General features: G+C 35.9%; 2 protein-coding genes across 3 annotated transcripts; one reads left to right on the top strand and one right to left on the bottom strand.

Moving 5' to 3' along the window:
- Positions 1–9,376, top strand: LOC110683490 (potassium transporter 7-like). 2 transcript variants are annotated; one of them, XM_021859874.1, is made up of 11 exons: positions 1–133; positions 273–605; positions 3,318–3,546; positions 3,678–3,926; positions 4,043–4,093; positions 4,513–4,773; positions 5,384–5,436; positions 5,544–5,658; positions 6,447–6,701; positions 7,764–8,286; positions 8,426–9,376. In XM_021859874.1, the coding sequence occupies exons 2-11, from the start codon at positions 333–335 to the stop codon at positions 8,958–8,960; spliced, it is 2,544 nt and encodes an 847-aa protein (XP_021715566.1). In that variant the 5' UTR covers positions 1–133; positions 273–332; the 3' UTR covers positions 8,961–9,376. The 2 variants fall into 2 exon arrangements, with proteins under 2 accessions (XP_021715566.1, XP_021715567.1); XM_021859875.1 differs by having other exon boundaries at positions 36–128.
- A 132-nt stretch (positions 9,377–9,508) lies between these two features.
- Positions 9,509–13,052, bottom strand: LOC110683492 (protein PMR5-like). The gene is made up of 5 exons (XM_021859876.1): positions 12,481–13,052; positions 12,211–12,388; positions 10,690–10,868; positions 10,038–10,196; positions 9,509–9,944 (listed from the first exon to the last, which is right to left on the bottom strand). The coding sequence occupies exons 1-5, from the start codon at positions 12,816–12,818 to the stop codon at positions 9,599–9,601; spliced, it is 1,200 nt and encodes a 399-aa protein (XP_021715568.1). The 5' UTR covers positions 12,819–13,052; the 3' UTR covers positions 9,509–9,598.
- Between the last annotated feature and the right edge of the window lie 165 nt (positions 13,053–13,217).

Below are 13,217 nucleotides of genomic sequence, written 5' to 3'. Positions count from 1 at the left end.
GGAGTAGACTAGTAGTAGTGTGTGTATTAGTAGTAGAAGAAATCAATGACATAACAGGGTAACATTACAACCCACCTGTCCATGTTACAAATCCAAACCCAGATTTTGGACCTGTCGACGTTAGAACAGTTAAGTAAGAAATAACGTTTTCTCTCTCCTCTTCTTCTTCCCAGCAATTCAATTCCACCATTTTTATACTTTAAGCTTAATTGAAGCATCAACTATTCAATTTGAACTCATTTTTTCGATCCCTAATTCCGCAAAATTCCTAGGGTTTGAAGCTGCACCAATTTCGTGAAATCACGTCGGAAATTAAATCGATTTATTGTTTAATGGCGGAGGAAGACGGCGAGGAGAGAGAAAGTCTAGTAAAAACCGATTCAATGGAGTCTCGTTGGGTGTATCAATTCGACGATGAATCAGAGATCGGAGTTGATGATGATGATGAGGAAGATGATGGAGATGATTCAGGATCGAAGAATGGCGAAGATTCTGAAGATGAAGAAGATGTTGTTACGCATAGATTGATTCGTACTGGTCCTAGGGTTGATTCTTTCGATGTTGAAGCTCTTGAAGTTCCTGGTACTCATAGACATGATTTTGAGGTTCTTCACTTTCTCTCTTAATCTTCCATTTTCATTGGTTTTTTGTGATAATTATTGATGTTTAGTGTTTTTGTTTTGCTTTTGATCATACTGTTTGAGGTTTCGTGAAGAATTTAGGATTAATTTTCCTGTTTTGTGAAGAATTTAGGACTAATTTTCCTGTTTTGTTGTTTGAATGTTTCAAATCATACTATAAATATTGGAGTACATTAGAATGAACTGTAACTTAGATGCTTTGTATGTGCTTCTCTTAATGGGGTAGAAGACGATTGTCGCTGTTGTTTCATTAAAATAAATTAGTTGCAAGGAACTTTGGTTTTCGGTCATAGGCTGATTGGGGTAATGCTGTTTACGTCGACTCCATATCTGCGTGGGGCAGAAGTCCTAGTAGGGTGTATTGGAAGGGGCTGTTAGTGTAACAATGGATATGTTTGGAAATTAGATTGTTTAATCCGTTATGTATTTGGAAGTTGTGGCTGGTATTGCGGTAGAGTTGTACTTTGGGATTGTTTTAGGAAGCAAATCAATCTTGCATTTACATCAAATTAGATTTCGGAACAGAGGAGAAAGATCCAAGAGTGGGTTAATTGTTGATAATCCTTCCCCATAAAGCTAAAGTTTGTCTTTATCAGGATAATAAATTTCAGTAAAGCTGAATCGTGCTTTTCCATGGCAAGTCGGTAGAACATTGCTGCTCCTCTTAATTTCAAAGAGCTAAAGAACCTAATCTAGATCATCTTTAAAATGAGTTTGGATAGCAACGAGGGAAGGGAAGGGCCGAAGGGAGGTAAGGAAAGGGGAAGGAAGGGGTGTTCAAAGGAGAAGGGGAAATGCATTTTATCTCAGAATATGTTAAACTTTGGAAGGTTGTGTTTTAAACGAGGAAGAAATTTGAAACTGTCCCTTGTCCTGTTACCTTCTCTCATCCAGCAAATTAGATCAGACAAAACCAAACTAAACCTCAATAAAAGCAAACCGGAATTCCAATTCTAGGTGAAGAGAATAATTGTTCAATCACTTTCATGAAGGTTTTGCTTGTAAAGAAGCATGTAACTTGTCCAAATAAAACACAAAATAATTAGCATTTTCTCCTTAATTGCACAAGCTACTGCAGGGAGGCTATCACTGCTAGAATTTAAATTGGAAAAGCATTTTGGAGTGCTACTTTCCTACAAAATAAAATCAGGGGACAATCAGTTAGACATGCAATTTCATCCAACATAAAAAGTCTTGGGAGTGTCATACAGCCGTGTCTGTAACTCAACTTGTACATAGGCTGTTTCAAGAGAGCTACATAAACGAAGCTGTTATGCTCCCATTGCCTGGTTCCCTCTTCACAGGGCAATGAGACAAAGATAACATCAAGTTACTTGATTAGTTATGCAACTCTTTCACTATACCTAAGTTAGAGAAACAGCTGAAGCACTTGTAGTCCTTGCCTTGCCATAAGTTTGTAGAGAGACAATTAGACTGTAGTAGATGACCTGCTCTAGCCCCAATGTTAGAAATCTCATTATTTTCTAATCAAATGTAGGAATTGAATCAAACAGAAAATTCACTAATTGATTTCAGGACTTTTTATAATAAAAATCAGCAAAGCAATGAATCAAGTCATAATATTTTTGGGTTTTTAGTGAAGCTGTACTAATGATTCTCTTCGTCTGCTGATGCAAAGTAACAAGAGCAGTGGTATTACTGGTATTCAGGGCTTCAGGCACATTGGCACGATTGTCTTATCTATTCTGATAAAAAGCATTCTTAGTTCTACTCATTAGAATGTAGGATTCATAAGTTTAACTCTAGGTAAGTTTGATTGCCTTCTTGTTCTGTCTCTTATATTCAGTTTAGTGCCAATTATATGTTTTATTTCCTCTATCCCTCAAATATTTCCCCATAATCCATTTTTTTTATGTCCCTTTGAATTTGTCACATACCATAAGTGGGTATGAGTAACCACTCCTTTAATCTCACAAACTTTATATTGGTCCCACCAATTTTCTCTTTCACCAACTCACATGCTTCAACTTTGCCTTCCCTTTAATAAAGTGAAACATGGGGCTATGGGGCAATCTTTGGGAAACCTATAGAGTAATTTACTCCGTAATCAAATGATCTTAAGATATGCTGAGGTATATGTCTGTCTGCTGCCGATTTGAATGGGAAATCAGTAGCATGATGCATTCTGGGGGATAGTCACCCCCGGAGTTATCAAGTGGTTCTTTAAGATAAGTGTTTTCTGATGCTTGCTGAATATTCTATTTATTTTTTTATTGTAGAGAACTAGAGATTAGAGAATTGGTGTAGTCCAGGTATGATACTGTTATGGTAGAGGGATTTGTCTCGTTTCTCATTTTCCACACTTTAAGCCTATGCAATAACATTATATTGAGCCCTTAAAGACAATGTAGGCTTCAAAGTGCTAGCCGGTTCCCCATACTCCATAGATTTAATAATGTGTTTGCCCCTCTCCTTATTTCACTTTGGGCAGGTCCTTCATTCAGGCTGTACGGACTTGTAAATTATTACTATTTTTATTTATTTATTTCTTTATTTTATCATCCGTATTGAACTGGATGGTTGGACCATTATTCCTGGGGTGAATAAAGGCATGCCTTCTGTTAATACATTATGATGAAACCAACCATTGTGTGATTATTGACATTGAATTCATGATCAGAAAGTGAAATTGATTTCTGAAAGTCTTATTTGCAGGAATTTGGTGCTTGGAGAGATGTTGTACTTATTTTCCAGACACTTGGGTTTGTGTTTGGTGATGTTGGAACTAGTCAATTATACACCTTCAGTGTGATGTTTGACAAAGCCCCTATCAAAGGAAAAGAGGATGTGCTTGGTGCTTTATCGCTTGTTTTGTATACCTTAATCCTAATTCCTCTAGTCAAGTATATACTTGTTGTTTTATGGGCAAATGATGATGGTGAAGGTATATCTTTTTTGTTACTAGCCAAATCTCTTTGGACTTTTTTTTTAGAACTCTGTTTCAAGCTTCATTTTGCTATTTTCTGCATTGACTAATCTGGACTTTCTTTTCTTTATTGGCCTGTAATACTGCAGGTGGTACATTTGCTTTGTATTCATTGATTTGTAGACATGCAAGGGTTAGTCTCATTCCTAATCAACTTCCATCAGATGCTCGTATATCAAGCTTCAGGCTAAAGGTGCCATCTCCAGAGCTTGAGAGATCTCTTAAGATCAAGGAGCGTCTGGAGAATTCCTTAGGCTTGAAGAAGCTTCTTTTAATGTTGGTTCTTGCTGGTACCTCCATGGTCATAGCTGATGGGATTGTTACCCCAGCAATGTCAGGTGCTTATGCTGCTCCTTGTGCTTCCCTTTGTGCTTTTTTGTTAGCTTTGTCATGTGGAGATTCGTTTTATGGAACATTTAACTTTACTGATTTTGTTTCATTTCCTCCTTCTCAGTGATGTCAGCTGTTGACGGTTTGAAGGTTGGAATATCTGCCATAAAGCATGGTATGTCCTTATTGACGTATATTCTTTCTCGGAAAGCTTAATTGTAACAATTGTTATTTACCAGTCTTGCCCATTTTTCATACTTCAGTTTTGTAGTCTAGTACCTGTATGCTGTATAGTCACATCTGATGGTGGCTATTCGGTTCTTGGTATTTCTATTTCCCTTGTAATGGCAAATATTACAGGCTTACAGCCATGATAAGGCCTTTCTTTATTTATTTCTTCGAATTGCAAGCATTTCCCCGTATCATATGTTCAGTTGCATTCATGCTAATATACTATTGTACACTACTTGTAATGGTATCCTTGCTTGGATCTGCTTCTCGTAGTTTGTTACATCTGCCGGCTTGAATGGTGTATTTTAGGCTTAACCCAACCTTACAGCCTGCAATGATCATTTATAATCTTTCTTTGTGCAGAGGAAGTTGTGATGGTTGCTGTGGCACTTCTCATACTCCTGTTCAGCCTGCAGCGATATGGTACCAGCAAAATGGGATTCATTGTTGGCCCTGCTTTATTCATATGGTTCTGCTGTTTGGCTGGCATTGGAATCCACAACTTGTTGAAGTATGATCGAGATGTCTGGAAGGCTTTTAACCCTATCCACATCTACTTCTATTTCAAAAGAAACAAAATAGAGGCTTGGTATGCTCTTGGGGGTTGTCTCCTATGTGCAACAGGTATTTACATTTAGTATACCGTTGATGAAAATCATGAGATGATTACTGCTATCTTGTGCTGGATCTTATTTGATTTTCCCAATTCATTGATGTTAGATTATTGCACTGCTTATTTGTATTGCGCACCCCCCCTCTCCCCCCCCCCCCAAAAAAAAAAAAAAAAAACCACCTACTCACTTACACACGGTTACATTTGGTTCTTGTTTAGCTTACTATTGACTTCTTCCAATTATTGTTGCTTGATTTAAATTTCTTTACTCTTTTAAAAGAACGGATCTGAAATTTGCTCCTATGGTCTTTTAAACTTACTTGAAACTTTAGAATTAAGATGGCTCGGTTTTTTAAACTTATAGACTGGATTTGAATAGAAAAATTCAATGTATTATAGCAGAGTAGGTCAAATATGCTCCTTATCGTTGCTTGATGTTAGGGTATCACAACATTAAAACTTAGACTACCTAGCATTTTGATTTCTTGACTCCCATGAGTGTCTTGCTTTTAGAAAAAGTTGAGGAGCTGCAAGTTTGAAAGTATCTTAACTTTGTAGTGGTATTGAATTTATTGACCATTGTTCAAAATCACTTAATTTACTTGAAAAATTGCTGTCCAGGTTCTGAAGCTATGTTTGCTGACCTTTGCTACTTTTCAGTGAGATCAGTTCAGGTAAAGTGGCTTGGGCTATTAACCACTTTCTGTGATTTATTGATTTTACAAGAATATAAAATTGAATCATAAAATATCTCACTGATATTTTTGTTGGTTGTTTGCAGCTCACTTTTGTGTTTCTTGTATTTCCATGCCTCCTTTTTGGATACCTTGGCCAGGCAGCTTACCTCATGCAGAATCCAGGAGATTGCGCCCAAGCATTTTACTCATCTGTACCTAGTAAATTTTATCCTTGTACCGTAGCTTTACTGTTCATTCAAGTATGTTGGGCATAATCAATTATATTCTCGGCATTGCATCATTAGCCTTTCAACTCAGGCTTCTTTTGCACTTCAAACTTAAACAGCAACCTTTCTCAAATAGAATGAAGATTTGACTATCTGAGAGATGTGAAAGAAGCCTTAGCTTTATATGTTTTACTACTATAATACTTTTTGTCTTGTGCATGTTCTAGCCTCGTGTTCTTACCTTTGATTAAGCATTGGCGTAATGTTTTCCATATGGGCTACTTGTTTTACCACCAGGGAGGATGGGGATTCTGTTCATTAATATTACTCCTTAATAAGTTTGCCTGGGTTTGCTCAATGTGAGTTACTAAAATACAAATTCTATGGCCTTTGTTTGCTAGAATGGTCATGGTAAATTTTCATTCGATGACCTATATAGATGGAGAAGCTATTGTTGTCCCTATGCTCCTATCAGTTGGCCCTAGTGTTTATGTGTGCGTGTGTGTGTGTGTGTTTTGTCCCTTTGGTTGTTCTTTCCATTCTTACTTCTTTGCAGCTGATTAGCAACTCAATATGTAAGCTTTGACTAGGATACTAGTATACTACTACCCTAGGTACCTTTCGATAGCATGGGATAGTTGGAGCAATGTAGGTTCTTTTTATCCACTTGGGGTTGGATGAAGGGTGAGGGTGTTATCTGTAGAATAAAAAGCATTTTCTTCTGTTATATCCATATTACTGGGAAAAGAGACACTAAAAATGTTTCATTTGCCTTTTCAGGTGGTGCCTTTTGGCCTGTTTTCATTATTGCTAACATTGCAGCACTAATTGCTAGTCGAGATATGACTACTGCTACATTTTCGTGTATAAAGCAATCAACTGCACTTGGCTGCTTTCCTCGACTTAAAATTATCCATACATCTCGAAAATTCATGGGCCAGATCTACATTCCTGTTCTGAACTGGTTTTTGCTTGCAGCCAGTGTGGTGTTGGTCTGCTCTGTTCCAAGTACTACGGAGATTGGGAATTCATATGGTAATTTCTTATTCCATGGTCTCTCAAATTGCTTTCCTTTTGTTCTTTGTCTTTCTTTGAGCTGAAAAAGTGATGAAATAGCTATGAGTATTAGGGCCTGCTATATTGGTTTTCTCTGGCACTGGTCCAAAAATGTCTTTGTGAATGTAACTGTAGAAATGAAAATATTTTTGCTGATTAAACATATAAAAAAATAAAATGCAAGTGATGAGCACCAAACTTCAGATATTTAGGTAATTGTAGAAAAGTCGAACAATGGAGGAAGGCTGACAGAGCTGAACTGAGAGTGAAACTTGATCAACTGAGAAAAAGTGCTTGTTTTTATTGTTATCTTAGTTTGATTCTTTTAAGGAGTCATGTTGGAATAGGGTTGATTAGGTTGTCTGGTTGAGCCTATCGAGTGAGAATAACTAAACAAGGAGTTCACGGTTGGTGTTTTGATTTTGTGTTATTAATATGTGGATATTATTACTTAATTGCTAATCAAGCCTGTTAAGTCCGATCGGCTGAAAAGAAGTACCTGTTCCTTCTTTCACAACCTTGTGTAACCCTAAGATTGGTAAGGGGTCATGTGAATTATTCTGGTTTTTAGAAAGGATACAATGGATAGATCATTAGTATTGAGCTCAGGGGTCTAGGTCATGGTAATTTGGTGGACGAGTCATTTCTTTGGTGGTATGGTAAGATGCTTTTTTTGGAGCTTATGTTGCTTGAGTAGAGACGGCAACGAAGAGTAAGTTTGTTACTTCATTAACTGTTGGTGGTATGGAATTTCTACAAGAATAGTACAAGATCTTGTTGATGGAGCAGAATCATGATTAACTGTCATAATTCATACAAGTAGTGCTTTCATCTTTGTTTATTCTACTATTTCTCTATTGTATGTATACTTCAGTTCATTGGTAATTTTATTTCATCTTGGTTCCAGCAATAAATGAAGATGAAATGTATCTATGCTTATTTTATCTCTAAGTGTTCAAGTTTAAGTTTCTTAGCTCCATTTTCAATCGAATTTGCAAATTCAATTCTAATAGTGTTTTTTTTTTTTTTTTTTTTGGGCAGGCATTGCTGAGTTGGGAGTTATGATGATGACAACAATTTTGGTAACCCTTGTTATGCTTCTTATTTGGCAGATAAATGTCGTTACTGTTGTGGCCTTTCTTGTTGTCTTCATGGGGATAGAATTAACTTTCTTCTCCTCAGTTTTATGGTTTGTGGGTGATGGAAGTTGGATCATACTGCTATTTGCTGTTGTTATGTTTCTTATGATGTGTGTATGGAACTATGGGAGTAAACTGAAATATGAGACTGAAGTCAAGCAAAAGATGTCAATGGATCTTCTCCGACAGCTGGGCCCTAATCTTGGGACCATTAGAGCTCCGGGTATAGGCTTGGTTTATAATGAGCTAGTAAGGGGAATACCAGCCATATTTGGTCATTTCATAACCACCCTTCCTGCTATTCACTCCATGATTATTTTTGTCTGCATCAAGTATGTGCCAGTGTCGATGGTGCCACAGAATGAAAGATTCCTCTTCCGACGTGTGTGCTCAAAGAGTTATCACATGTTTCGTTGCATTGCCCGGTAAGTTTTTTTTTTAGTTGAACATATATGCTCCTTGCATTTTCATGAAGATTTGTTCTCTTGCATTTTCATTTATAAAAGTATGGTCAGATGCTGCTACGTCCTTGGAGTTTGAGTCAAAATGGTTTGATAATGACAGGTATGGGTATAAAGATGTTCGCAAAGAGACTCATCAGATATTTGAGCAGTTACTTATTGACAGCCTTGAGAAATTTATTCGCCGAGAAGCGCAAGAACGATCTCTAGAAAGTGATGGTGACGGGGTCGACTATACAGATTACGAGGAAGAATCTTTTTCAAATTTCCTTGTTGCCCAAAATGGAAGTTCCTTTTCACTTGGCGTTCCTCTTCTAACAGATTTCAATGACACAAATGTGCGCATTTCAGAGCCAAGCACTTCTGGAGGGATGAAGCCAGACACTCCATCAGACACATCTGATCAAGAACAGAGTCTTGAGAGGGAGCTGTCCTTCATTCATCAGGCTAAGGAATCCGGGGTTGTTTATCTGCTAGGTCATGGTGATATTAGGGCAAGAAAAGATTCTTGGTTTGTCAAAAAGCTTGTTGTAAATTATTTTTACGCCTTCTTACGGAAGAACAGCCGCAGAGGAACTGCAAATTTGAGTGTGCCTCATTCTCATGTAATGCAAGTAGGCATGACGTACATGGTTTGAATGTGGTGTAGGAATAGTGAGATTTTTGTATATCATCAAGACTGAATCAAGGAGGTTGGAGCTCTCAAACAAGCATTTTGTGCTTACAAAAGTGGTATCAATTTTTTAAAGAGTTATGCCCATGAGACTCAAGTAGTCAAGTGACTAATCCTTTAGACTTGATTCTCTCTCTTCGCAGTTTTGAACATGTAGAATTTTGGGAAGGTTCAGAAGTCATGCAGAGTCTTTAATTATTAAGAGAGGTGTATACTTAACAGATACTTGTAACATGCCAATATTCATTCACCCATAGAGGAATTTTTCTTTTGAGAAAGTACTTTTTACTTGGCTCAATTGGTTCCTCGTCGATCAGATGTGGATGCATCTCTAACAGTTTGTAAAGTTGAGTTTGATCAATATATTTGGCTTTTTTTCTATGCCTTTGCTATAGAATACTAGATTTTATTTTCACTTGCGTAGTAAGTAAAATTTTATACGACATTTCTTGTATAGTTATATAGAATTGTCAAGTCTACTTTTCATTGTGTATTGCTACTGTAAAATTTACAGCTAAACTATAAATTTCATTCCCCTTTTCTGGGTTAATTGTCGAATGTATAAACAAATTAGTGCTAATATTAGCAGGGGAAAAAATAGAATTAATAGATCAGTGCAGTGTAAAATATTTGATTCCAAGTATCAGGCAAGCCAGGGAGACACCAGTGGCTACAATCAGCAGATCTTTGAGGGTTAGCCCTTTGTTGTGGGGTGAGATCGCCGCTGTATATGGAAGGGTGAGCATCCTTTCTCATAGCTGACAGCATAGTAATGTCAAGCAGATAGACAGGGATGCTCATTTCGCTAAGCACTGTATCTATCACTCTCATTTGATCTGCATCATCTGCTGGATACCTGTCAGTGGCATACACCATTCCATTAGCCGGAGACTTCTCCCCATAGCAGTTTTTCGTCATTGCCAGTGATCCAGAGCTCAATTCTGTTGGGCTGCCACATACATTCAAAAAACAGTCATTTGGCATATGATAATTTTTTTCAAGGTTCATGTGGGAAAAACCGAGAGATTTTAGGAGAAATTACTTGTAATGGGTCGGAGAGACGGATTGAAAGAAAACCCGGGTCCTTGTAGTATCCACATTGGTGTCAACCCATCTAGCCCACGTCGTCAAGCCTTGTTCTAAGGCTGTCAACCGATCCATATCCTGATATAACATTCCTCCTGATTCCATATAATCCCATCTGCCACCACAACAATTTCAGATTCAGAAACTATACTAGTATGTATTTATTCAACTTATTGTTTGTACTATTAGTTGTCTTCCCTCTGAAAAAAACACCAATACTGACAAGTTAGCTGTATCACTAACAAACCATAGCTTGTTCACATTGTGGAGGGCATTTTTCAAAATCTATACAGTGATCTTGGCTCCCCACCAATGAGTGTATTATGCGCGCGTAAGCCTCATTGCAAGAATTGGCGAGTAATGTTATTCAAGATATTTCACGAAGCATCTAACGTTTTACAACGGAGTAGTTTTTAGCCTAAAGTCATTTCAACATAGAATAAGAAACAGGAACAATGCTTTAAAATTAAGGACGAAGAGAGTACATAGAATGAAACTTCTTGGATTCCGAAATTGATAGGACCTTTAAAAAACTAGGATTTTAACATATAACTTGAAAATTTTATCATTTTATATTAAAAATGAAAGCATTGAGATTTGAGACTGACCCTTGAAGAGATCCTGTGTGAGTCCACCAATGACCAGTGTTAAAAATGAGCACATCAACATCTAGCCAAGCATTTCCATTGCCTGAAATTTCATCAAGCTTTAGAATTCTCTTGCCTTGAACTATATCTATGTCCACTAGATATGTTGCTTTATAATATGATATTGTCACGCCATATTCCTGCATCATAAACCATATTATAAGAATCTTATGACATTAATTCTACTTTATTTCAATATTATTGTCTCCTTAAATTGAACCGGACCAAATAAACTAAAGTTATTAGTGGAAGATTAGATAGATTCATAGATTTATCACTTTAATGTTTGACTAATGGGAATACATCGTTAACCTAGGAAAACATGTTACACCAACACTCCATGCTGGCTCAAAGCACAAAGTTTAAGCATTTTGTTGTGTTCAATTTCTAACATTTCCAAAAATATTTAATCATAATAATCTTCCAAACATTATTGTTTATTATCACATAATAATCTCATTTGAATTCGACCTACATACAAAATTAATGTGGCATCGGACTTATTTTTTGAACAAATTAGCCTTTTGGTGTAGAGTCTCCTTTAAATCATCCCTTGTAAATAAGCATCATTTAAGCATAATATGTAGTAAAATTATAATATAATAATCCCGGCATGAGTATTTATAAACAATCACTGAAAAAATACAACAACGTAATTTAGATAGAACTTGATTCACACAAGAGCACAAAGAGCTTAATACTCTCTTTATATTTGAGGCAAACTTTACATACACAATCTCTCAATAAAAACTTAACATACACAAAGAACTTAAAATTAGAATTATTATTGGTATTAATAATGTAAATGGCAAATAATTGCCAAGTAATAATTCCATGAAACAAACTCAATGAATGGAGCAATATTATCTTTCTCCCTTGACACATTGATTATTCATTGTACAATAAAATTGATTATCACTAGTTTTAGTGGGCCCATTTAGTGCCCCAAAATGAAGAAAAATTGTTAATACAAGTATCACGTCAAAAAGGGTTAAAAATATTGTGCTTTTTCATGATCACAATCATCCATAAAAACACTCAAGCTGGCCCCCAACTATTTTAGCCTTCTAGGATATTTTTTGAACCAAATTTGACTCCGAGCTCACAAATTTTTCGAACTTTGTTCCAAATTTATAGAAAAATACAATGCACTTGTAATAAAAATCAAATTTTTACAAACTTGAGTAATACAAAATTATTGAACCTTTGTGTCAAAAAAAATTATTGAACCTTACATTACATAAAACCACAATATTGTGTGACCACAAACTGTATATGAGTACTTGTATTAATGTACGAATAAGGACACGAGTCAATTACGGAGTAATTTTAAGTTTTAACACTTTATACGAGTAGATAACAAGGAACTAATGTAGGAAGTATTATTAATGTAAACTTTGTATTTTAATTATAATTAGGATGTCCTAATTAGCTAAATTTCCAAGAAAATATAATTAAAAATTTCTTAATCAAAATGCTTACCAAGAATTTGAAGGAGGTGAGTGGGTCCCCTCTGATAATATGAGTAGGAGAAGATCTTCTTGGCAATGTAGATGAAATCATACAAATCAAAGACTCCCATTGATTTCTACCTAATGAGTCTCCTACAAACATCACTGTTCTTCCTCTCATCCGCTCCAAAAATTCCACCCCATCAAACCTGAAATAAAAACCCGACATCTGAATTTAGTTGTCACATTACTGGTTCAAATGAAGTTTCCTCGGGCGGACCGAGGTAATAAAAAAGTGTACCTAGGGAGGGTACAAGAAGCAGGTTGCCAACGATACTTGAGGTAATTAGAATCAGGTCGACCAAATAATTTGCAATTAAATTCAGGGTCAATTAAGGGACATTTATGAAATTGATAAATAGGGTAAGAACTATCATAAACCCAACTTCCTACAAAAAGATTACATGAATAAGTTTGATTAGTTTGAACAACTGGGTTTTGTAATCTGTGATGATTTCTATAATGGTGTCTTAATTTCACTAATAAAGCTGAAGAATTTGGTCTAAAATGGAGGGTAAATGTTAGAATTATACACAAAAACAGGGGAAAAACAGAGTATGAAGATGAAGAAAAAGCCATTTGAAGAGGCTTTTTCTTGATTAATGAGATTTGTAGAGTGCTTTTTAATAGCTGGAAAATAGAAAGAAAAAGTTTTTTTTTTTTTAAAAAAAAAAAGATACTTCGGAAAAAAAGATGGAGAGAATTTTATGAGATTAGTGAGTGTAATGAAAGGGAAGGAATAGAAGAAAATGTTTGTGCATGTCACAATATAAAGGTACACGTGAGGAACAAGAAAGGATTGCAAGAGATGTTTACTTATCAAGTTATGTTATGTTCACTTGTTTCTTTTAGTTGTCACAAAAGGCTTGATTTTGGATTCTCCGAGTAATCTAATAGGTTTAGGAGAACGAACCTTAATTAATTGATAAAAGAGTTTATGAGTTCAAAAACGATTTTGGGTAGTAAAAATTTGAACTA

This window comes from Chenopodium quinoa, unplaced genomic scaffold (assembly GCF_001683475.1).
Source record: "Chenopodium quinoa cultivar QQ74 unplaced genomic scaffold, ASM168347v1, whole genome shotgun sequence".
Classification (NCBI taxonomy): domain Eukaryota; kingdom Viridiplantae; phylum Streptophyta; class Magnoliopsida; order Caryophyllales; family Amaranthaceae; genus Chenopodium; species Chenopodium quinoa.
This window is presented reverse-complemented; position numbering and strand designations above follow the sequence as displayed.